Source organism: Mytilus californianus, unplaced genomic scaffold, assembly GCF_021869535.1.
Source record: "Mytilus californianus isolate M0D057914Y unplaced genomic scaffold, xbMytCali1.0.p SCAF_7, whole genome shotgun sequence".
NCBI classification, from domain to species: domain Eukaryota; kingdom Metazoa; phylum Mollusca; class Bivalvia; order Mytilida; family Mytilidae; genus Mytilus; species Mytilus californianus.
The window spans coordinates 92,529,267-92,556,216 of NW_026262723.1; the positions used below are offsets into that span (position 1 = coordinate 92,529,267).

General features: G+C 30.6%; 1 protein-coding gene across 7 annotated transcripts in view; it reads right to left on the minus strand.

The window, feature by feature from the left end:
- Window positions 1–2,923: 2,923 nt before the first annotated feature.
- The window catches only part of LOC127708677 (protein pangolin, isoforms A/H/I/S-like), a 65,967-nt gene continuing 41,940 nt past the window's right edge, over window positions 2,924–26,950 (minus strand). For 3 of the 7 annotated variants that reach the window (XM_052213782.1, XM_052213785.1, XM_052213784.1), the window contains 8 exons: window positions 23,836–23,950; window positions 20,798–20,882; window positions 17,799–17,990; window positions 14,696–14,867; window positions 12,812–12,977; window positions 11,707–11,778; window positions 11,408–11,495; window positions 2,924–8,013 (listed from right to left, as the gene is read on the minus strand). In XM_052213782.1, the coding sequence (XP_052069742.1) occupies window positions 7,641–8,013; window positions 11,408–11,495; window positions 11,707–11,778; window positions 12,812–12,977; window positions 14,696–14,867; window positions 17,799–17,990; window positions 20,798–20,882; window positions 23,836–23,950 (1,263 nt within the window). In that variant the 3' untranslated portion in view covers window positions 2,924–7,640. Of the gene's footprint in view, window positions 8,014–10,918; window positions 11,002–11,407; window positions 11,496–11,706; window positions 11,779–12,811; window positions 12,978–14,695; window positions 14,868–17,798; window positions 17,991–20,797; window positions 20,883–23,835; window positions 23,951–26,950 lie in introns of all 7 variants that reach the window. The other 4 variants (XM_052213786.1, XM_052213787.1, XM_052213788.1 and 1 more) reach the window with 4 other exon arrangements.

Below are 26,950 nucleotides of genomic sequence, written 5' to 3' on the forward strand. Positions count from 1 at the left end.
CTTGAATATTATTATAGATAGAGATAAACTGTAAACAGCAATAATGTTCAGCTAAGTAAGATCTACAAATAAGTTGTCATGACCAAAATTGTCAGTTGACCCCTTTAGGAGTTATTGCCCTTAATAGTCAATTTTTAACAATTTTTCGTAAATTTTTGTAATCTTTTACAAAAATCTTCTTCTCTGAAACTACTGAGACAAATTTAACCATACTTGGCCATAATCATTATTAGGGTATCTAGTTTAAAAAATTTGTCCGATGACCCCGCCTTCCAACCATCATGGCCAACTTAGATAAAAATAGAACATAGGGGTAAAATGCAGTTTTTGGTTTATATCTCTGAAACTAAAGCATTTAGAGCAAATCTGACGACCCGTTGTTGGGTTGCTGCCCCTGAGTTAGTAATTTTACAAAAATTTTGCAGTTTTTTGTTATTATCTTAGATATCATTATAATATCTAATATCTAATACTATTAATTATGATTTTAACCTTATTTTACATGATTTCCAAAGCATCAGTAAATACAGGTGAGCGACACAGGCTCTTGAGAGCCTCTAGTTGTTAGAGGAAGCCAGAATGCCAGGAGAGAACCATGACGTTCGATAGGAAAACTGACAATCCTAGTCAAATAAGATTGTAGTCGAGGGCACCTGCCATGTGCGGGATTTGAACTCACAACCTCAGTGTTGACAGGCTAGTGATACAGTAGTTAGACTATTTAGACCACTTGGCCATCAAGGCCCTTATACTTACTGGAGGTATGATGAGTTGATTGAAGCTGTTAATTTTCTCCTTGAAAACATTTTTATGTACGTTTCGGCAATATGGTGTATCAACAGGTTATAGATATTCCTATGGGCACCAATTGCGCCCCTTTAATAGCAGACTTGTTTTTGTACCGTTATGAATCACAGTTTATGGCCAAACTCAGTTAAGACCCATCTAAATTGCATTTAAATTAAAAAATTCAACAACACTTATCTTGACAATATTTTTTCTTAAATAATCAAGAATTTTCTAAATCTACTGAAATTTACCCAAAGAAACTGACTTTTAATAAATCAAATATAAACGGGAAAAAAACTGTCCTTTCCTAGATTTAGATATTTCAGTTTACCTGTATGTTGGCATTGCACAAGGTAATATTTTTTCTCTGACTATTAATGATGTCTTTACACTAAATCCATTGGATGTTGGATGTGTGCTGATTGATATTTTAGTCTTTGATACATGATTTTTTTTATTGGTGGTTATTGGCTTTGAACTAGCTGTCAGTAACTGTGATGACTCTCAGATCTGTACTTAATGTCTATTTTGTTGTGGGGATGTATAAATACCCTGCCATGTCCAGTCTGCTTTTGTTGCTTGTTTTTCTGCTTTGTATAGATCTGATGAGTTAAGTCCTTTTTAACTGATTTTTATAGTTTCTTCATATGCTGTGCTGTTACACCACTGTCCCTGGTAAGGGGAGGGTTGGGGCCCGCAAACATGTTTAACCCGCCACATTCTGTATGTGCCTGTCCCAGGTCAGGAGCCTGTAATTCAGTGGTTGTCATTTGTTGCTGTATAAAATATTTGTTTTCGTTAATTGATTAATACATAAATCACTGTTAATTTTCTAGTTTGAATTGTTTTACATTTGTCATTTCGGGGCCGTTTCTCTCTATTATAGTTTCCAAAATAATAGGTAGGAATAAGGAGTCAACTAAAAATTTCTGCCATTTGTTTTGTTTATAGATGTCTAGATAATTATTTATGTTTTCAGGATAATAGGCAAATACGCTTACATAAATTGTGTGTCTAATAGATACAATAAAATGCTCTTCAGGGCACAGCTTAATATGACTGCAGAGGTCGAACTCTGAACAGTTGGGGCAAGTATGGATACAACATTCAAGCTTGATACAGCTCTGAATTTGGATTGTGATTAAGAGCTTTTTTCCTTGCTTGCTTTGTTTGTATAAATGTTTGCTCAAGCATTGTAATTAAGATGGACATCTGCAATCAATAGATGTAGGCTGGGTTTCAGCTTGTATAGCGCATAGGTTTTGGACAGAGAATGAATGTGGTCTAAGAACTTTAAAATTTGAATTTGGACAATTACCTTTTATGATCCAATATCCAAAATCTAAGTACATGGTTAAGATTCTGCATACCGGGTATCATAGAACCCCAAGAATTAAATTTTTGATGAAATCAAACAAAGCTTAATTTTGGATCGTTTGGACCTCAATGTGTACCAATTTGATAAAGGGCCCAAAATCCACACAGTTAGATTCAGCATATCAAAAAAAACCCATACATTCAATTTTTGTTGAACTCAAACAAAGTTTAATTTTAGACCCCGATTTGGACCAACTTGAAAAACTGGGCCAAAGCCACCAAACATCAAAAATTTAAATACATGTCAAGATTCAGCATATCAAAGAACCTCACAAATTCAAGACTTTGAATTAAATCCCATTGAAATTGGTTAAAAATAAGCAATTTATACAAAGAACTGTATTAGAAAAGTTTGTTTTTGGCCCTTTTTTCCTAAATGGTTAGGGCCATAACCCCCAAAATCAATCCCAACCTTCCTTTTATGGTATGGAACCTTGTGGTACAATTTCATAGCAATCCATAGACTTATGCTCAAGTTTTTGTCTGGAAACCAAATTTTTGTTGTACTCCGAGGTTTCCTTGTTGGAACAAAACACTAGTGGTTTCAGAGGTGAAGATTTTTTTTAAAGGTTAAAAAGACAGAGCCAAGTGAAGGCAATAGCTCACATTGCAAATACGGTAAGGTGAGCTTGAAACAAACAAAAGACAGCCAGAGGTTCTCTGGCCTTCAATTGGAATAGGACATTATCTTCAAGGATAGGAAAATAAACAATAGGAACATGTTTCTTTTGTTTTTAGGCAATAAACAATAATGAAATAAGTATTTAACTGAGGTTTATTACAGAAACAAGAATGCTGTAACATAGAAAATACACAGTAAAATTATAGTCCATGAGACATGTCAAAGAACATTTCAGCCATTGCTTAATCTAAATAAAGCACCATAAGAAAATAAAGACCCGCTTAAAATTCATTGTAAATTAACACGTGTATTTTGTACACAAATATTGTGCAACTTAATATTAATGGAAAAAAAAAAACATGAATAAACAAAACAAAATTGAAAGGTGGGAGGATGAACCTAGAATGCTTACTTGAAATTGATTATTTTGTTAGTTAGATAATTGTTTTCAGTTAGGAACGTTTTATCAATATTACAGAATATTATGTAATTTGGAACTTACAAATCCCTTTTTACCAAATTTTCTATTTTATATAAGATTTATATAAATCAAATATTACATTAGAATTTGAAAATACAGATATCAGGAACGATTGCAGTACAAAAATAGCTGTTGGAAAAAAAAGTTCAAAATTCTTTATATGTTTTTAGATAACTTTTTAAAGATTATACAATGAAATAATCTCTTTCACAGTTAAGAAAAGTTGAAATGCTTAGAAGCCAATAAGGATAAATATAGTAAATAATATATACAAATAAAACCTTTAACATTTCTGATTTAGGATTGCTTATAGAAATGCATTCTGAATTAAGTACAGAGTTCATTGTAGGCCAGATTTACACTAATATTTTCAATTTAATTTTATATCTAATATGTATGTGACAATACAATACATACAGAAATATCATATCATACAACATACACATCTGCAAAATAAATTAGCAGAAATAATGTTGACTATAAATTCTGATCTCATTAATTGGTTTAGGTACTTGAAGTTTTAAAATAACCTTCCATTCTAATACTACAGAACTTTCTGTAGTTATTTCAATAAATGTTTTTCCAATGTGTAGATTTTGTTTTAAGGAAAACTTATGACATCCATATCACCCATAGATGACATCATATAAGTAGAAATTGTTTCAAAATAAAAAAAAATTTTGCATCTTTGGAAATAAATACACATATTAAAAGTTTTAAATTGAATTGAAGTCGCATAATAAATGTTAAATAATCATTAAAAATCAAATTACTGATGCAGGTTAGATACACAAAGTAGACTGTCATAGAAAACAAGCTGAAAATTGCTTAATGATGCAAGACAATGATATTACAGTGTATAAAATAAATACAAAGCATGATATAAATAATGTATTGGCAGTGCACGCTATACATTGAATCAGGAATCCCTGAAATTAGCACTATAACACATGGTGAACATGAGGAACGTATACAATAAAGCTAGAAACATAAATAATATGATCAATGGCATAAAATGTTCTCATACATGTCTCCATCTTGTAAGTTAACACATGACACATCTATCTAACTTCCGTCAGTAGGATCTTTATTGTACGTCAATATTTTTGTAGATTTGTAGAACAATAAAAAATAATAAGTAATATCTACTTATTTAATAAAATGTTTGAATATAAAGTTCTCTAAAAAAAAAAATGCAACAGAAACAAAAACAATGCTAAATTTAATTTTGTTGACATTAAAAAGAAAATCATTGGCAACAATTATTTATTGGTAGTAAAATATTTGTTATATACTTAGTAAAATAAAATTAAATCTAGTTGTGGATAAAATCATTTAATTTCCATTTTTGTTCTAAGGCTACTTTGAAATAAAAAATTAAAGGTTCTTTTTCTATTTAACAAAATTAAAAAAAAAATTAAAAATTTTAAGGTTTGAAATTAATTGTTAAAGATTTTTAAAATCGGAAATAAATAGACAAAGCCACATTTAATCTCCTTCAATAATATTTTTTGAACAACGATAATTAATTATAATAATTAGGCACATGATACTCAATTCACATCAATATTTTCTGAAAATTTACATTCATGCACATTATGAGCTACCATACTGTTATTTCTACATCCTAACAGTATGTGACCATTTGATGGAGAACTGACCAAAAATAAATCTATATTCTAGAAAACACTCTAACATCATTTATAAATGTAGGAGCAAAATATTACATCAAACATGTTCATCCTCCTCATTTCATCAGACACATGCACACATTGGAATCACACAATATTACACGTTTATACGATCTGAATCACAATACATTTATAATTTGTACAAACAAGGAGAAGTAATCAGAGGATGGAATGTTATCAAAGAAAATTGTCAGTATAAATAATACCTTGTCCTTTCAAGTATGGTAAGGGCTAAAGACAACGAAGCCTTTAAAAATATAAACAGCTGTGCCAGGAGCACATCATATTGGTATTTAATTTGTTTCAAAAATAAAATGGAATATTTTAGAAGGCATCAAATCAAAAGTCAGGCTCTATCACAATTGCTTAAATTTTGACTGTGCAAGTCCCATAACTCTCAAGGAGCAAATAAAGTTTTCAAAATCAAAAGGGGGCTTGCTTTAACCAAACCTAACAATGGTAAAGCTTGTGGTAGAAATGTGAAACAATACCTTAAATCTAACAGTTATAGTCATATCTCTGATATGACAAATAAGAAATAAATGGGGAATGTGTCCATGGGACACAGATGATGCCTCCACTTGCATGTAATGTTATAAAGGGACATAACTCAAGAACTGTAAAAGTGACACTACCCAAATTTGTACTTGATCCGAGTTTTGTGGTAATAAGCATTGTTTATAAGTTTCATAACACTTAGTTGGGGCAAACTTAAGTTAGAGAACAGAAACGAAAAATTCAGCAATTTTTCCATTTGTAAAGGGGCATAACTCTAGAACGGTCAAAGTGACGCCACCAAAATTTGAACTTGATCTGAGTTTTGTGGTAATTAGCATTGTGCATAAGTTTCAAAACATTTAGTTGAGGCAATCTAAAGTTAGAGAACTGAAACCAATTTTGGGACGTACAGAAGGGCGTACGTACAGACGGACAAGGGTAAAACTTAATGCCCCCTCCGCTATGGCGGGGGCATAAAAATATCACAAAAGCAGAAGGGAACTTACTTTCATCAATTCAGTAAATTGATCCAAGCATACTGAAGGATATGTGAAATTTGTTTAAGAGCTAATGGTTAAAGGCCTGTTACTATGCAATGAAACCAAACAATTCTAAAATCAAAAGGGGTTTTCTTTCATATATTCAAATATTCTATACAAATATGTAATTTGATAGAAGCATTCTCTAACTTTTGTATAATGTGTGGATGGAAACAGTATACATTTATACCATAAAATGTCCCATCTATGATGGATGCATTGAACAGATTACCCCGGTATTTAACTTTATATTAATTGAAATCATAATATTAGTTTCTAGTTGTATACCATCACTGAATTAAGGTGCTTGTGTAAAATGCTTTGCCACAATGTCAGAAATTATCACCCTTATAGCAAAAGAAGTGAAAAAGACATTCAAATATTCAAATAGAATTTTCACTTCGGCAGGACTAGTTTACAAATATATATCTGTATTGTGAGACAAATACACACACAAAAGCTCTTTACAAATAAATATATATCAATGATCTTAGATCCCTTAAAATAAATGTAAAAAATTTGCACCAATTATAAATGGGCAGCTTATACCACATTGCAATTCTTGTGTAGTCCAGTATCTCCTAAGTAATATAACAACAATATTTGACCAGTTTATTTAGACTGAAAATTCTATACAACCAATTAAGTTTTTTGACTTTATAAGGCAGTACTATACTAATTATCATTTTAATATTTAAAAATAAAATTCATTACTTAAAAAGAATCTTAATTTTAAAATCTGCCTTTCAAAAATACTTTGGAGAGTAAGATCATGTAAAATGAGTACTGAGCTGGTCACTCGTAACTTTTTGTTTTTAACCGGATGAAATATTATATATACTCTATATTTTATATTCATATAAACTTTTCTTCAAACATAACACTGGACATTAAAAACAAAAACAATGAAAATGTGATAAGTAAAATATTTCAATTGTAGATTTCATCATAAAAAATTAAATACTAAAATACAAGTTTTCAAATACAATTCTCCAAATTAACATTACATAACAAGAATAATTCTTTTTTCAAAACATAAAATATTTTTAATACAACCAAATTTCTATAAAAAGTGGCATGAAGGGAGCACACAGCTGGCAGCTACATTCAACTGACCAGAAATGATTAAACTTTTAGATTTTTTTTTAAATTCTACTTCTTTATGAACTGAATTACCATATTTTGAAACAGATATATCATTTTGTAATTCATCATCAAAATTTAATCTACAAATATCAATTTTGATTTCAAAATTTAAATAAAAAGTTATTTAGCCAATGAAGTTTTATTAAGTGGTGCTCCTGTATTTGTTTTTGAGACAAAGACTTTATTCGAATCAAAAAGGGGCAAAATGCCATTTTGTAAATATTAACCAGTAGTTAAACCTCTGACAAAGAGGTATAGTAATTGCCAAAACTGATTTGAGGTACAAATGAAGTTATTTGTTGACATCACAGACGGCACAAGAAATGTTGGCAAAGCGTCCTTTGGCGCACACCAACACGATGATAAACTGAACACATCCCATACAAATTTTGTGTACTTTTGATCACAACTAATGAGGTGAAATTGGAGATCATTATTATGCTGTACAGAATCACTGTCTATATTATGTACAAATAGGTGAATGAAGATTGATCCCTTTATGTGACCGGTATGTGATTACGATATGGCGAGGATTTCAGCGGACTTGATGTGAGTGTAATATTCAAGTCATTATCTTGTGAACACACATCAATCTCCCCTGATTCAATGTCAATATGAGTATGATCGCTTTTTAACGTTAAGTCAAGGTCCGAATTTCCTACACCTAAAGGCGAGGGAGAATGTCGGTAGAAAGACTTGGATGGTGTAGAAAAGGCATCGTCACTCGTAACCGAATGCATGGGACTACCAGTCATTGAATCACTGTCATGCAATGATCCAGTACGATTGCTGTCACTAATGTGGCCCTCATCTCCATCAGTTTCCCCTCCTTCATCACCCATCAAATACCTTATACATTTCTTCTTCCGTCTGAAATCAGAATACAAAATGTTATCAACCATTAATATAATTTAAATTTTATCTTTAATGTTAATAATTCAACTGCATGCTCTCTTTTCCCCCTGTGCTCGATTTTTTTCTTTATTTTGTTAACTTAAACAGTTCAAACTAATTACAAGGAAAAAATGTTTCAAAGAAAGTTTCAATTAGTTAATAAATTTGAGACAAAAATATTTAACGTTATGTATTATGCAATTATCAAAGCAAAATTTTATTCCAACACAAAAAAATATTCTGGTATTATATTCTGAATTAAAAATGTGAGGGGTTTCATAAAAGTAGATTTGTAGACGGTTTGTATGATTTCACCATTAAAAGTTTATTTTGAAACTTGTTAAAATTAAAGAAAAGCATCTCTACATATATATTTAAATATACATATAGTATAATTTACTACATATTACAATATATAGCTTAAGCTAAAATCTAGCCAGATAAAGCATATACTATATAGGCTAGGTTCAGGTGTACAAGCTGATAAAAGGTGAAAGATGAACTAATAAGCAGGACTATTACTCTGGCTATCTGTTGTACAAAATATTCTATTTCATCTTTCATTTAGAATGATACAACTGCTTAAGTTTACAGATGAAATGTATAAAATGAACTAGCATTCTACTGCTTATATTCTAATATGCCATTATCACTACAATATCTTAACCATTTGATTTAGGGATATTCAAGTTGTGTTATTTTGTTTCTATTTTGATGTTTTAGTCCAGTGTGTAAAGAAAGATGCCTAACAGCTATCTAAACTACTTAGCCCTCAAGGCCACTTAACTTAAAAAGAGGATCTATAGCATTTTCATTTGAAATGTTGCCACTTAAAAATATGAATAAAGGATGTGAGGATATATCAAAGAGACAGCAGCTTAACAACGTACAAAAAACATAAAATATCTTAAGGTCAACATTCAAATTTAAAAAAAATCAGACTAGTTTATATAGTATTTGTAATTTATGCAACACTATTCCTTAGTTGGGCTTAATTTTTTAATCACCCTTGAATTAAAATGCTAATCATCCGCCATTATTAAAATGTATGATTGGGAACAGTAAGCAGACAACACCAATTTTTTGTGGTCATATATATATAAAGTTCAGCCTTTTAAATTTAACCTTATTTTACTTATTTGAAGTTATTGAAAGTAATACAATATAATAATTTAAGGTAGAATCATTATTGACTTTGTTATCGACATCAAAAACATATAATTGACCATTTCCAACATATGATAAAATATCAGCTATGACATTTGGACAACATAGTTTCAGGTTAAGCCAAGTAAACAGAGCCAGATCAGTAACATATCACAAAAACTTCAAAGATGGTGTATGTAAGTAGAGTAGTAAAACAAAGCCTGTAATTAAATCTATATATATATATATTAACTTCTGAAATAAATTTTACACTGTAAGGTCACTTTGTTTTTGTTTCATGCGACATTTTCTTTTACATTTTTTTTCTCTTCTATTTCAACTAAAGATCATATGCAAAGGTTTTTAAACACAAATACTTTCATAGGTTTTCAGACTGTCCCTTGGTCAAGAAAATAAACTTTATCTTTTCTACATGTGTCACTATTTCCATCTTATGTTAAACATCATATGTACCATTAAGAAATATTATTAGAGGCATAAAATTTAGGAAAAAAACCTGCATTTACATAGTGAAGTAATATTGATGCTTACATCAGTTTAAAGAGACATAAAAAGAAGAATAGCTGTGTCCAATGTATAACATATTCTGTATATTAACATATGGGTGACAAAAGTTGGTAGTACTTAATGTTGTTATATTGTCCAGTCTTGATACATTCATTAAAGACATTTTATATAGACAACAGATGTTCTTAGTAGTAGAACAGTAGAAAAGAATGCCAATACACAGAAGAATGCACATGTTGTAATACTAAGCATACTCCAACTTGCAATTGGAAGTATCAGCAAACAGGGAGTAGGTGCTCACAAAATCCAGAGCCCAGATCCTAACCGATTCGAAAAAATGGGTTAAAAATACCGAAAATTGAATGAGAAAATATAAAAACTGTAGTGAACTGATTTCTTTGAATTTTCAATAAGTAGTAATTCTAAATATGAAGAAAAAAATATTTTGAAAAGTAACTATGTCACTACCATTGCATATGACCTTAAAGTTTGCATTGGTCAGTTTATCTGGATTATTATCTGAAATTAACATGCAATAAAACTTAATTTGGTGTGTATATAAATTCAAAAATACTTTTATCATCTATGTTGAAAACAAAGTGAAAATACAATTGATTAATCCATTAGTCTGATATCCTGCCACCCCTTGCAATAAAATGAAACAAAAAGAGTAACAGTGTAAAATGCTTGTTTCATTGTAAATCAGAAGGGGTGAAAGGGTTTTTATAATGTTTCAAACATTTTTTATGCACATGTTATGCAGGCCTTTATTCTACCTGACTCATACAATCATAGCTGTTAGAACCCTTTCACCCCCCTTTATCCCAAATGGATTTCTATTACAATCCATATGGGGATGAAAGGGTTAATTCATGCTAGGGGATCAATTCAAGCATCTGGCAATTATGAGGTTGAAGCATGTCTAGTGTGTAAATAAAATAAGCAGCAAGCTACAGAGCTTAAACAACCATCTTCACAAGCTTAAAATGGTTGTTGCTCTATTGCCATAGCAACATGCAATTGCTACTTTAATTTTTATTTGACAAAAAACAAAAAAATGCAACTAAAGTAATAAGCAAATAAACAAAAATATGGCAAAAGTATTTCCTGTGAAGATGGAATTTCTCAAAATAAATTCAAGCAATTATGAATTTGCAAACAATATATAATGTTAAGCATTCCGTGGCGTAGCATGCTGACATGGTACCTTATACATAGTGTTATTGTACCTCCGGAGAATTGCTCTGTTTAATGTCAGCAGTCGGATCGGACGTTTGTTCAAGCGAAGATCTGAAAAATAGATAACATGACCCTGCAGAAAAAGTCCAGTGAAGAGATCCATTCAAATGAAGGTCATACAACAGATAAAACACATACTGCCAGTCACTGCAAACAAAATGTTATATTAGTGTTGTAAAACAGAAATATCTGGGACCTGATCCCTGATCCCATGCAAGTGATCACCTCTCTGAAACTAATGTAAAAGTGAAATCTTTCTAATACCTCAGAGAATTCAGCTGTCAAATATTTTCAATTTAAAATTTTAACATTTTTCATAATCATAAAATAAAATGTAAAAATTCACGCAACAAAAAAAATCTCTGAGGAAAGAAAGATGTCACAATTTACATTTCAATAAAGCCTTTTACTTTTCTCAAGAAACCACAAACCCTTCACCAGGAAAAGGGTAACTTACCGACAAGGCTTGCACCACTGATTCTGTTGCTCTACACCATATCGGGCCCTACATTTTTTTGCACTGGAACAATCTGTTACCCACATATCTAAAAATAAGATAGAGAGTTTAAAGAAGAAAAGCTATAAAATGTTCCATAAAAAAATTTTCTTTCAATGTTTGACAATTAAATTTGAGTTGTCTCTCTTATATTAAGTATTCTACAAGCACTTCTTTCAAGCAACAAAATAACAGAATTAGCTGAGTATGACGACATAAATATCATGGTCAATATAAACTCCTGACAACATTAATCTTACCTTGAGGAGAATAACTTTCCTGTCCATCCTTTGGCCACATCAATTTCATTTTATGACTTATGGGCGAGCAGCCTAAATTTGAAAAAAATCAAATTTTACTGCACAATGTTTAATACTGTATTTCAATTCTTGGGAGATTTTGATCTTCGTTCCCATAAGGCAATTAAATGAAATTAATGTGGCTTAGATTTATATAATTATTTAGATGAAAAGTTCAGAATTAGTTAAGAATAGAAAAGAATAAGATACAGTATTAAGTTATATATATCTAATATACATACACAACAGAAAATATTAAAACATTATTTAAGGTGTTTGAAGTTTTCTTTTTGGTAATGTATTTTAATTTGTTCTTACATACTGTAAATTCAGAAATGATATTTTAACATTACCAATCAAAATTCATGATTAATTATTGAGATTTCAGGAAAAGCTACATACAGATATAAGTACCAGATATCAGATTGTGACTTCTTATTATTGTGATAATAACCCAGTCGTATTTTTCAAATTAATAAAAACCTTGCAGTAATTTCTGAATTTACAGTATTCTTTATACCACACTAACTTGATATTAAGTATTAAAGAAAACAAATTAAAATCAGTGCAGATGAGCGTATACTCAAGTTAACATAATAATGAGGCATATCTTACTAGATGTTTTAAAGAATATATCTGGATTTTTTAGGAAATTCACAAGAACTGAAAATGTAATAATTCAGTATTCTTCTCCTCCTTTGGACTAAATGTATAAAATGAATTAATGGTCTTGGAAACAAAATTATTGTTCTCAAGATTACAGTAACAATTAACTAATCTCCTTTCTTATATTCGCACAATCATTGAGAGTGGGGTAAAGTGTAAACAACAACATTTATAAGGACTATTCCTATTCTTAGTGTGTAAAACTAACAAATTCTAAACATTAATGTTTCCGTGTGCATTAAAACTCATAGATCATTATAGAGAATGAGAAACTGTAATAGACAATATGTGTAGAACAAATATCTTATTTAGCATTTCAACAGTTTCTGTATATGAAGGTGCAAAAACTGGTGAAAATAGTCCACTACCACAACAGTGTCGGACATAAAAACATATATACCTTTGTTTTCTCCACCATGGATATCCTTCTTTTTTCGTTTCTTTTTTGTATGAACTGCGTAGTTGTCTCGAGCACTCCAACCAGGATAAAGCTGCAGATGAAGTTCCTTTTCTTTCCGTGCCATTTCATAATATTTGGCTTGTTCAGATCTATCTAAGGCATGCCACTGAAACAGACATTATAATAACTCTCAAATCTGACAGCAATGTAACAGCCAAAATTGATTTAGAATTAAATCAGGACCAATCATAAAAAATACAATATTCTTTTGTTTTTACTGGCAGTAATCATAATTGCAAAAATACAAAATTTTGTGTCAACAGACACATGGGAGGACATTAGTAGATCTTCTGTACTCCATCAACAATATTCTGTTATAATTACACATTGTTGCATTAATGGGACCCATTTGGCCTATTTTTTCACTTCAATTTTAACTTTAATGTTTACTTTTCATGAATATTTAAATGTTGAGGTATTACAAAGAAAAAAATATGTAGCTTAGGATCCATTGCCGTTATGAGCTCATGAAAAAAAAACACTTCTACCTATCTTTATGAAAAATGCATAGATTTTATTCAATTTTCCAATGTTTTTCTTTTAACCCCCAACCATCAAGCACATGCTAGTATCAACTTAAAATTTACCACTTTATTTGTCTATATGAGCAACAGCACTCATGTCAATATCTAGTCCATACTTGCATGAACTTGAAATATCTCACAAGCAACTATTTGTCAAAATTAATCTATCACTTTTCATTTTTGTAGAAAGATGTTTTTTATTAACCTACTGTATTCTATGTTTGTGTGCAAAATCTCATTGAATGTTTATAATATTTTGGTCCACAGAAAATGTGAAGAACAATTAATCGAACTCAAATACTTGTAAACCTCTTTTTTCTTTATCACATTAAACCCATATATAAATATCAGTGTCCTATAATGACAATTTGATATGAAAAAGTGACTTCTTCTACACTTTGGCCTATTTATCTATAAATTAAAAACATGTCAACAAAACCTGTTGTCTCCACAGATGAGAAAGTTTTTATGAATTCATAGAACACTTGTGTTAAGTTTTTCACAGTAAATTAAACATGCTTCTAAAGATAATATAAAACAACAACATAATTTTACACAGCTTTTGAAAAATATACTGCCACCAAAATTATTTGTTCTGAAAAATTACAGAAAAAATACTGGACGTGCTTTCAGTATGTTCCTCCCAACCTTAAATTAATATACTGCCACCAAAATTATTTGTTCTGAAAAATTACAGAAAAAATACTGGACGTGCTTTCAGTATGTTCCTCCCAACCTTAAATTAATATACTGCCACCAAAATTATTTGTTCTGAAAAATTACAGAAAAAATACTGGACGTGCTTTCAGTATGTTCCTCCCAACCTTAAATTAATATACTGCCACCAAAATTATTTGTTCTGAAAAATTACAGAAAAAATACTGGACGTGCTTTCAGTATGTTCCTCCCAACCTTAAATTAATATACTGCCACCAAAATTATTTGTTCTGAAAAATTACAGAAAAAATACTGGACGTGCTTTCAGTATGTTCCTCCCAACCTTAAATTAATATACTGCCACCAAAATTATTTGTTGTGAAAAATTACAGAAAAAATACTGGAAGTTCTTTCAGTATGTTCCTTCCAACCTTAAATTTTGGTTCATAGCTGCCGATTCTATTAATGTACACTTTTTCACAACCATTTGCCTTTCCTCTTTCATAAATAACATAAATGCATTTGACATTTTAACATAATATTTTTTTCTTCTGCGATTCTTGCTGTGGGCAGTCCTTATGATAATCCCTAATAAAGGAAGACCAAGACATTATCATTAGTTGTAATTCTACTTCATCCTTACCTTTCTACCTAAAATTTGGTTAATTGCTGCCGATTCTTTTAAAGTACATTCTGCTACAACCTTTGCCCTTTGTTCTTTCATAAATAACATAAAGGCATTTAAAGGTTTTTTAATATGATTTTTTTTCTTCTGGGCTGCGGTTTCTTCTGGTGGGCCTTGATCGTGCATATTCCTAATAAGAGATAAAAATACAATATTTTAGTTCCTTAAAATATACTTCAATTGACCGCAAACAGGAAGGTAGATTTCTCATAGTGCATCAGGCTATTTTTATTTCACTCTTTTTACAAAACTTTAGTTTGTATCATACTTTATCCTGATGAAATAAATACTTCTTACTATTTTTTTTTTATTTAAAGTCCTGTTTCTGGCTGAACTTTTTAAAATGCAAAACTCGTTGGGTTATTTCGTTGGATTTTTCTTTCTTTCAAAATTAATCCAAAATACATGGTTTATATTGATTTTGGATGTCTTATTGTGAAAATAAAAAAAGGCTGTCAAATCAACAACATTCTTCCTACAAGGTATTACAACTATTATTCCTTAAGATGATTCTTTTTATTGAAAACTTGAATCTTAATACTGATCATCTCTATAAAATTATTCTCTCTGATTGGAAAGCATCCTTGTATTCTGATAAATCTTCATTAACCTAGGATATGGAACATTTCACAACAATAGCAGTATTTTACTATTTCAATTTACAATTTCTGTATTTGTATATCCTAACACTAAAAGAAGCTTTTCAACATCATAAGACTTTTTCAAATTCAAATATATTAGTTCTCAAGGGATAGAGATCTAAAACTGACCGAAGTATGGGCATCATTCAAAGTAAGCCACTTTCTTGCACAAAAAAACATGTGTAATCCATGAACTATTGTGAAAATGCTTTTGTTTAGAATTTGAAAATCCTGTTTAGAATTTGAAAATCAATGAGAATTTATTTAAATGTCAAGAAAAAGTTTTATGAACTTCTGTAGGAAATTTCTATAAATGTCAGCTGATATCAGGGTTAATAACCACTGAAACCAGGACAAATCTGGTTCAATGTACATATCAGGAGAGATTTTTACTTATTTTTTGTGTGTTTTGTAATAGAAAAGCAGAAAGTTAAACAGTGTCAATTTATTGCCATATATCATAACATAGTAAATCATTAAAAAAAAATGTGGATAGTGTCCACATGTGGACACAGATGATGCCCCCGCTTGCATATCATATAGTTATAAAGGGACATAACTGAAGAACGGTAAAAGTGACACTACCCAAATTTGAACTTGATCTGAGTTTTGTGGTAATAAGCATTGTGTGTAAGTCTCATAACATTTGGTTGAGGCTAACTTAAGTAGAGAACAGAAACTAAAAATTCAGCAATTTCTCTATTTGTAATGATGCATAACTCTAGAACGGTTGTGTATAAGTTTTACAACATTTGGATGAGACAAACTAAAAAATTCAGCAATTTTTATGTTTATAATGGGACATAACTCTAGAATGGTAAAAGTGTTGCCACCTAATTTCGTACTTAATCTGTATTATGTAGTAATTAGCATTGTGTATAAGTTTCATAACATTTGGTTGAGGCAAACTCAAGTTAGAGAACTGAAACAAAAAAAATGTACTTGATCTTTACTGAGTTTTGTTGGAATGAATATTGTGTATAGGTTTCACAATCTTTGGCTGGGGAAAACTTCAGTTACAGAATGGAAACTAAAAAATTTTACAATCTTTCTATTTATAAAGGGGCATAACTCAATAATGGTTAAAGTGACACTACCCAAATTCAACTTGATCTGTGTTTTATCAGTGGTAGTCAAAATTAAACATTGCATTGTATAAAGCATTGATTGTAGTTGATTCAACTATAATCATGGTCAAAGGAAGATAACTCCAATTTTAAAAATATATTATATAAACTTGATATTTAGAAGAAAATAAAAATTTTGCAATTTTTCCTTTTATAAAGGGGCATAACTCTAGATCGGTTAAAGTGACACCACCAAAATTCAAACTTGATCTGTGTTTTGTGGTAATAAGCATTGTGTATAAGTTTCATAACATTTGGTTGAGGCAAACTTAAGTTAGAGAACGGAAACTAAAAATTATGCAATATTTCCTTTTATAAAGGGGCATAACTCTAGATCGGTTAAAGTGACGCCACCAAAATTCAAACTTGATCTGTGTTTTGTGGTAATAAGCATTGTGTATAAGTTTCATTACATTTGGTTGAGGCAAACTCAAGTTAGAGAACGGAAACCAATTTCGGGACGTACGTACGTACGTACGTACGTACAGACGGACAAGGGTAAAACTTAATGCCCCCTCCGGTACGGCGGAGGCATAAAAAAACATAGAACACATGGGTACTGCCCAAACCTTGTAGTACCTATTAGATTCTTTCCATTCATAAATCATGTTCAATTATTTGTTCAAGGAAAATATTTTCACCAATTCTTTAAATGTATGAGAACCTTTCTTTTTTTTTCTCTCTTTCTTTTTTTTTATCAATAGTATAATAACAATAATGTCCTTAATTTTAAAACTCTATTCTATGTGAACCATAATAAAAGCTAAACATTTATTTCATTCATTATACAATGATTCTTTCCGTGTACTTACATGTATATAAAACAATTATTTGAACATAAAAGCATGTATATGATTTAAACGACAGTGACACTTGTCACACCTCCCATTAAAAATGTAAATATCATGTTCTGACACATGTTAATTGGTCTGATCACAAAAACATGATTAACAATAAGAAGTTTGTCTTTAATTTTGTCAAAACAAATTTTGGAAGTTGCTGTTCTGCTGACATTAAACATTTCTCCTTCCTTCAGATGCAAGTGTGGTGTTAAATACGAAATTCAGCAAACAGGAAAAACCCAAAGTAATTCTATAATTTTTGTTTCTCCCAAATTCAGATTTCAAATCAAATTACAGTCTGCATTATTCAAAAGTGAATTAAATTTTTCAGTTTATATCTGCATACATTCTTTAATAATTACTCCATGAAAACTTATTTCAAATTTACGAATTGACAGTTGATCTAGCCATAAACAATTATGTCTAGGCATTGTCATTCAGGATACATTACCTATGATTATCTTGTGGCTCCTGTTTTGGTCCGGGTGACATTAAGGCTGGATGAGGCATGCCTGGATGATGTAAACCATGATGAGGATGAAATAGTCCTGGTGGACCAAATCTAAATGATGAACTAGATAATGAGGGTGGGTAAGGCCCAGAAAAGGCACCTGAGGTAATAGGATACCCTGGAGGTCTTTGCCTGAAAAAAAAAATATGATTCTGTTAATATGTGCTTTCCTATTCCTTGCTATAGAATCTCCAGTGTATAACCCTAGCAATGAAGGGTCACAAGAAGTTTTCTATCAATTTTGTATGTACAACAGTTCTGGCAATTTTATCTGTACAATTTAAAAATTCTCCATATGATATCCTAATGTAGAAAGCAAGAATGCATGAGATTGAACTGTTGACTTCATTTTTCTAGAGCACTTATCACAAAATATTTTACAACCAAAACTGATCAAAAGTTCTGCCAAAATTTTTATGACTTAAAAGGAATCATTATTGAACTTTTTTTACTTCTGGATACACAAAACTATTAAAAAAAATAGCAAACACTTCAGATTTCAGATGGTTAGTTTAATTTGTTATTTTGATGTCTGAATGTTTATTTATGAAAGAATGGTTATGAAACAAAGGTGCCTTTGCATGAAAATGTAATCATTTCATTTCATAATTGAGGAAAACAAATTCATTTATCTATGTAAAGAAAACAATGAACTTTACTAGACATCTATTAGTCAAAACTGTAATTTTCACCACAGAAGAGTAATAACACTGTAGACTTTTCACATAATATAGTAAACCAATAAAAAAACCACAATGACATTTAACACATGAATACTGCCCAAACCTTGTACAGGTTTGGGTACAACCACCCGCCAAATGGGGAACTATTCCCCAAATGAGTAACAATCCCTCATTTGAGTATAAATCATTTGATAGTGCTAAAAACAAAAATGTTCTTAACTGAGTTTTTTTACTTAAAATGGCATATATTCATAAAAAATACAGCAAATTTTCCAAAAGATGAATAGCCCTAACCTGATTTACTGAGAACTTACAAGCCTATGAAAACTTCGAAAAAATTGACTATTTCAAAGGCTACTTCAAAGGCTACTAACTTTTTAAAATATGGTTCTTTGGAAGGAGTTGTTACATTTTCTATAAATTTGTGCCATTTTAAGTAAAAAGACCCAGTTAAGAATATTTCATTTTTAGCACTATCAAATGATTACTCAAATGAGGGATTGTTACTCATTTGGGGAATAGTTCCCCATTTGGCAGGTTGTACCGCTGTTGTAGTACCTGATATAAATAAGAAAATGTGGTATGAGTGCCAATGAGACAACTCTCCATCTAAGTCACAATGTATAAAAAGTTAACTAGTTGTCTCAGGTAGTACCTATCAAATTGTATGATCCTTCTTTCCATTCATAAATCATGTTCAATTATTTGTTCAAGAAAAGTGCTTTCACTTATTCTTTGAATATATGAGAACCTTTTTTATTTATTTTTTGGCAAATTCCAAAATTAACCATTTCATGTCATAATTGAGGAAAACAAATATGCATTTATCTATGTAAAGAAACAAAGAACTTTACTAGACATCTATTAGTCAAAACTGAAATTTCACCACAGAAGAGCAATGTAGATTTTTCACTAAATGTCTTTTTTATGACAAATGTCTGAAAATTTCAGTTGTCATGACTATATATTTTGAAGGAAAATGAAAAACAACTACATTTAAATTTTTTTTCTTTCAAAATGCACATTTTCTTCATATATGGTTTGAAGATGTGTAGATTTTCTGCAGTAATTCAAAGTGATAGTTTTACTGAAAACATTAAAAATGAAATGTATTTTTCATGTTTGACAAAACATTACAAACACAGCTCAGGTTATTTTGACCAGTTGAATACTACAAATCTAACACTTGGCTCATATCTATTTTATCAACAGCAATCATAAAATTCCGTTTTCTTCTTTTTTTCTACATCATTATATCATCCTGCTGTTTTAGAATTATTTGAACTGCTATAAATCTTCCACAACAATCATTATCAAATGCATTTACTCCCATTTAAAATGCAACAGTAACAGCCCACAATAGCCATTAAAAGAATCTTCAACTCTTTCAGTGCAATAAAAAACATAAAATTCTCATTTACAAGAAGCCAATATAGGACTTGTACCATGCATACTTCAAAATAATAAGTGCCCTCTGAACTTTAGCATCATAATCCGTTTTATGGTCCATAAAAACATCAGATTTCCACTTGTCTACAATAAACCCAGCTAATGATCATTGAATGGTAGGCTGGACATTAGATTATGACACTGCTATCCCATAATTCCCCATTTTATAATCGTTTTATTACTGTGTAATAGCCAATATAACTCTCGTCATAATTGGCCAAATAAACTGGTGGTTTAGGTCAAAACAGCAAATTTACTGTTTTTAATGAACAATTTTCAGCACAAGTGTGTTACTATAATCCTGTAAATACACAGCTGATAATTAATAGTTAATTAAATTGTCTTTTCTTATCTGGGAGCCATTGTAACAAAATCATGGAAAACTGAAACTTCCTAAATTTTTGCCAGATTTAGGACTTAATTTCAAATATTTATTACTACCCATAAGTCAGACTATATCTTATATAAAATACTAATAACTGAAACTTCAATGGTTTTAAATCCAGATTTTTTTTACTATATTTCATAAATGCTACCACTTGACTGAAACTTCCCTGGTTTTGCCAGATTTTGGACTTTTACTTTTATAAACAGAATTATAAAATTTATACTTACAGGAGTGAAACTTCACCGTTTTTTTTTACCAGATTTTGGACTATATTTTATGTACTGTTGAAATGTGTCATCCATATGGGCTTTGAAAAACTAACCACCTTGAAATTATGGCTACCAATGACTGTAATAACTTAAAACAGACCAGAAACTATCAGATCCAGGGTTTGGGTACACAAGACTTTAACTACTTACCATTGCACTGGTATGTCTGGTCCATAAAGACTAGGAGGAAACTGACCAGATCCAGGATATGGGTACACAGGGGGTCTGGGTAAACCTGAAAATATAAATTTCTCATGAATGTTTCTCCATGATGTATTAACTGAAATGTTACGGAATGGATATTATTCATGATTTACATTTTTACTTCCAGAAGATTTTCTACTACTCCATTGTTTTAATGGTATTTCTTTTATTCTTATCTTTTATATTATAAAAAATACTGCATTATCTGTTTTTTTTAAATAGGACTTTTAATTGGTCTTAACTTCCACTGGAGTAATCAGTAACCTTCTTGCATAATATTGATTTGGAGAAAAGAAAGGATATAATTAAGACAAGGATATCTGATCACCATTTCTAGTAAAGAGTTTTGAAATTCAATATTTAAACTATAAAAATGTTCAATGTGCCAAATTTTTCAAAACATAATACAATGAATAAATGATGTTTCTGTAATTCATAGCTGATAATTAATGTGTGGTTCGTGTTATCACAATTCTTCATTGGTAAAAAAAAAATTCAATTTATAAAGTCAAATTTTATTGCTTTCCCCTGAATTTGCTATTGTGACTTCATGAAAAAGGCTACCATGCCTGATGATGTTAAATAAAAAGAACACATCTTTTTGCAGATCATTGGAAAGAAACATAAGAGAAACAAATTTAACCACCTAATCTTGTTCAATATGATATTTCTCCACTCTCAGCAAGCCTCATGTTTCAAATACAAATTTTCAACTGTCTCCAGTGTAGAAATAACACATCATACTTGATGGAGTGGTAAATCTATATTTATTTACATCTACGATTTTTAATTTTAGGTCCAATATTATGAGATCTCATCATAAAAATAATTTGTTAGCATTCATTTTGTACTCCCCCAAAGTATAATCATTCATCTTTTATCATATTTGGTTGTACATGTATATGTAGGAAGAAACCACAGGGCTGAACTCCAAATTTTCATATAATGACAAATTTTGATTTTATTGCTTTTAATCTTACTTTAATGGTCTCACTATCAATTATAGCAATATAGACATTGATATTTTTTGCCTATTTCTTTATTTTACCAAACTTGTGAAATTGTTTATGGAGGAAAATATTGTTGTTTACTAAATTGTCTGCAAGTTATAATTACAAACCAAGTAATAATTGAGATTAAGAAATGAGCTACCTAAAATTCAATAAAAAAATAAATGGAGGATGAATGTGTCCAGGGGACACAGATGATGCCCCGCTTGCATAAAACGTAATAAAGGGACATAACTAGAGAACTGTATAAGTGATGCTACCCAAATTCGAACTTGATCTGTGTTTTATGGAAATAAGCATTGAGTATAAGTTTCATAACATTTGGTCAAGGGAAACTAAGGTCAGAGCTATGGCGGAGGCATAAAAATTGTCATTGTCTTTCCAAATTTTGCAATTCAAATTTTAAAATTTTCTCCCATCTGAATACCAAAAAGCAGTGGGAGACAAAGAATTACCTGTGATTCTGAATTCTTGATTGGAAAAATATGACACGTTGATAAATCTCATTAAAATAATGGATTCAGTTCATCAAATTACAATAAAACACTTTGTTATTTGTGCAATAAGATATACACAAGCTTGTGGATAAAAAAGATATTTTGAAATGAAAAGAAATTTGACCACAATTATTATTCCTGAATGATGATCAGGTTATAATGGTGCGTCATTACTGATCTGCAGACAGCTAGAAGTACCGGTATATTGATATTCAGTTAAACTGAAGTTGGCTTCCATTTCCACATTAATAATGGAATTTCAATAAATTTTTGCAATCTGTTGTAAATATATTAATGTAAATTGACATAATGAAAAATACAAAATTTAAAATTTTATCATAATTTCTGATCAATTGCACCATAAAGGTTTTCAATGAATAAATGGAAATGTTGGGTTTATGTCAATGAGACAGCAACCCAAAAAACAAAAAATAACCGAAAGACATTCAGACAACATAGTCTTAGATAATATACATGTAAAAGCTTTATGGCCCATTGTCAATATCAAAGTTTTCAAGGTCAAATTTTTTGATGGATTTTTTTTATAGTGGCAACATTCAAAGAAAACTTTGATCAAAAACTTTGACAGACTTTGATGGAAAAGAATCTCATCTTATTTTTCTTGAAACCTGAATGGATTTGGATGGGAATTATCCAATCACAGTGCAGTTTTTTTTCTTTGACCATGTTTTTATAGAAAACTTTGATAGTGACAACAGACTTCTTGGACTAAGTTAAATTTGATAGTGACAACCTGGCTTTAAATCACCCCAAAACCAAATTGTATGACTAATTATATAATCAAATATCTGCTATCAAAACTAAATTCTGACAAAACAAAAAATTAAAGACACTACATTGAACAACCACTATAGGGGCTCCCGACTTGGGAAATACATAGGAAAATGTGGCAGGGTTAAACTAGTTTTTTGATGTTCAGCTAATTATCATTACTGTAAAGTTTTATATTTTCAACATTATATGGATGTTTAAAGATCTTACTAGGTGCCTATGTCTAGCTTGCTTCCAAATACAAACCATTGCTAAATTTCATTTTTAGGCATTGCCTTTTTCATATCTAAATCTGGTAACAGGTGAAAATTTATCCTTAAAAATTGTATTCTTAAAACATTGTGAATTTATTTTTTCAAATACTTTTCTTTTGATACTGCTGGTAGACTGTCAGATTATACATATTTGTCTACGAGACAGAAACCAAGCATATATTTTTACTGTTAAAAGAAAAACTTTGTAATTCCACATGGCATAGTATGGTTTTAACCCAATTGACAAACTACAAAGCATTTATAATTTGTACATAGCTTATCCAATTTCCATTAATTTTCATTGATTTTTTCATTCAAATTACCAACACTGAAAAATTGACAAATTCTATGAAACACCTGTATTGTATAAAATTAAACATTTCCACCAAACCTGTAAAATCTTAATAAAACAATCACATGAATAAACTTACCAGATTTAGGGTCTATATGAACTGGAGGGATGCCCATATGTGCGGGTGGGGGTTGTGCAAAATGCTCATTATTGTACATCATCAATCCCGCCAAAGGCGGCTGAAACTTGCTGCCCTGAAAAATAAAGCAATCCATGAGTATGGTATATGTTTTTTTGTAAATTTCATAATTTTTAATGAAGAAATCTGCAGATGTCATACTTGCCTTTGTAATCAGCATCCTTTTATGCAATAAAAAGTAGGAAGCAAACAGTTGTTAATTGTAATACAATAGGTTTTCCGTATGAACAAGGAACCTACTTGATTTACTGACTCACTTTACTGAATACTTTACTGTTTTCCCTACAGTTCATCCTCTCCTTGTATTATATATTTTTTAAAGCCATATAAATGCAAAAACATATATATTCATGCATTTCTGTTACAAAGATCTGTTTTAACCTATTAAATTTAACGATTGATTCTTTGTTTGTTTCACATTCATTTGCAGATATTTCCTGTCTATTCAGAAATTAGATTATTCACATATCATATATGTAGGTTCACAAAAATTGCTCAACTGTGTTGAAAAGCATTAGAGATTTAGACAGCCACTGGAAAAAGAGAGTATGTGGGGCAAGGTCAAACATTTTGCCTTGCAACAGGCCACCAATGGACCAGCAAATGTTATTTGATGTGCAGAGAGAATTGCACTCTTGCTACTAAGGACATCAAATTTTATTCCCAATGGGCAAGATACAAATTTATGCATCTTGGACAACCTAAAGGATATTCCCTCAGCATGGGTCTTACTGTCTGAAGGGAGAAATCCAGGGAACCATACATCCAATCAACCTTGTGAATCCCCCATCTAAAGAGAAACATGAATATCATTGTATATTATACCCTGCCATGGTACTATACATATATTGTATAAAGTCATTTTAGTGATGGCATCAAATTTAATTCAAATCCGCTTGAAATCATTTCACACACTTCTACAGTGAATAATATATTTATAAAATGAAATTCATTTTAGACAAAAACAAGTAAGGTTTAACTGTAAGCATTTCTAAGACATTCAAGTGTTTTCCTGGTAAATAAACACTTTTATCTTGATATAAAGAAAACCAACGGAAGTTGAAATTAATATGAAAGAAAAAAAAGAAAAGAGTTCTTTCTTTGGTTTTCTCGTCGAAGTTTGCTTCTTGTACTAAGGGGGATAAAGCTTGTCCTTTTCCTGTATAGAAGAGGCTCTTTAGAAATCTTCACAATCAGATAATCTGTTCCTTCATCGTAAAATTAGAAAATCAGTATACTTTACGAAAAAAATATCTGTACTGGCATTTTTTTTCTTATGATTTCATGAAGACACCCCAACTCCTTCCATTTCAAAGAGCTATTCCTTAAAAGGTATACACTTAATCACTGGGTTATGCCAAATATTTTTTTAAATAATTAATTTGTCTCAAGAGATAATTTTGATTTAATTGTAACTCAATTCATACATTTAATTTCAGTTAAAAATGGCTCATTGTAAAAAGGGCCTACAATGAAAATGTTTCAAATGTGTGTGAAATTATTATATGACAAAATGTACAAATCAGTTTAACTGTATGTGAATATATAAAGCAAGGACTAGTCCTTTCGTTTGTCAATTACAAAAAGTGAAGAAGACAGAGGAACTTGCATATAATTCACCTAATTGGTCATTTTCATGCAAATAATTAACGTAATCGGTCATGTTCAAACAACTTCCAGTCTAAAACTTTGGATTGTTCATACAAAATAATTTACAATCTATTACTATTGAAAGCTTACAGCATGTCTGCTTACAAATTCTGTTAGAACAATACTTATACAAGTGTTGTACAATGACAGTGTATAAAACAAAAGAATTAGACGTGTTTCCCTCCTTTGGAAAGCATCATTTCCACTGATCTGAATTCAATGCTTAGAAATAATTGATGAATCCTGTTCTTCATTTTTCTATTCATCTTTTGTTCTTTTTTATCGATTTACTAGGTAGGTATCTAAAATGATGAAACTTAAATCTATAAGTTTTGGATCAAATTGTATTTAATGTTTCGTGTAGTACTGCATGCAACAAGCTGTAATTAATGACAGAGAAATGATGAAAACCCATACAGCCCTTGTAGGTATAAAGCTTCCATTTGTGCTTTAATTGTGACAACATAACTCGATAATTAGAGATTTGTGTTTAACAAGACAAGAAACGTGTCAGAATTGTCATAATCCAAACATGGGGGAAGGTGAATGCGTCCTTTCCTTTCATGATATGTTGTAAAACAAAGGTCTAAATTGACCACCTAAGTGGTTAAATAACTGTGAGATATTAAGTAGAAAGCTAAAATTAGTCTGTAAGCAGTGTTCTTCTCATTATAATGACAGAACTTCTATGTAGCAAACATGAAGATACAATGTCAAAAAAACTTCAATATCACAAGAGTTGTCAGTTTGTTTGGGCCTTGACCCTTTCATTTAATATACTATGTATACACTGACCGCCTATGTTTACAACAATATTGGCCACCAAAGTCGTTAATATGGAAAACATTTTGTCCTTACTACGGAAGACAGGGAATAAAAACCCTTGATTATAGTCATCACTTCCTACTTTCATTCTTTCTCTGATCTGATTATCAGCATTTATGTAAGGCACACAGTGAGAAGAAAAACAATGCTACCTCCAAGATCTATTTCTATCACATTTTCACAACACCCAGGGTTAAAGGGATATGCAGATTCAATGTTTTCTCCAGCACATGATACTAAAGCCTCCATCCTGGATGTACAGCTCTAGTTAGATCGTCCTAATTTGTTTAAATGCTGATTACCATTTGGGCATTCCATATTTTCCCACACCATAGAAAAAAAGTCAGAAAATGCCCTGGGGCTACCACTGTCAAGAACTTATAAAACATATAGTAAACAGAAAATCAATTTTCTGTCATTCAAACTCCATGAAAACCCCTAACACAACTAATCAACAACAAAAAAACCTTGTAGGTGCCCTTGCTTTAAACACTTGCCTCTCTCACTTATCATCTTCCTCAGTCTACTTAAGATATACCCAAGTCCAACCAAGAAGTTCAAGATAATGTCAAAATACCTG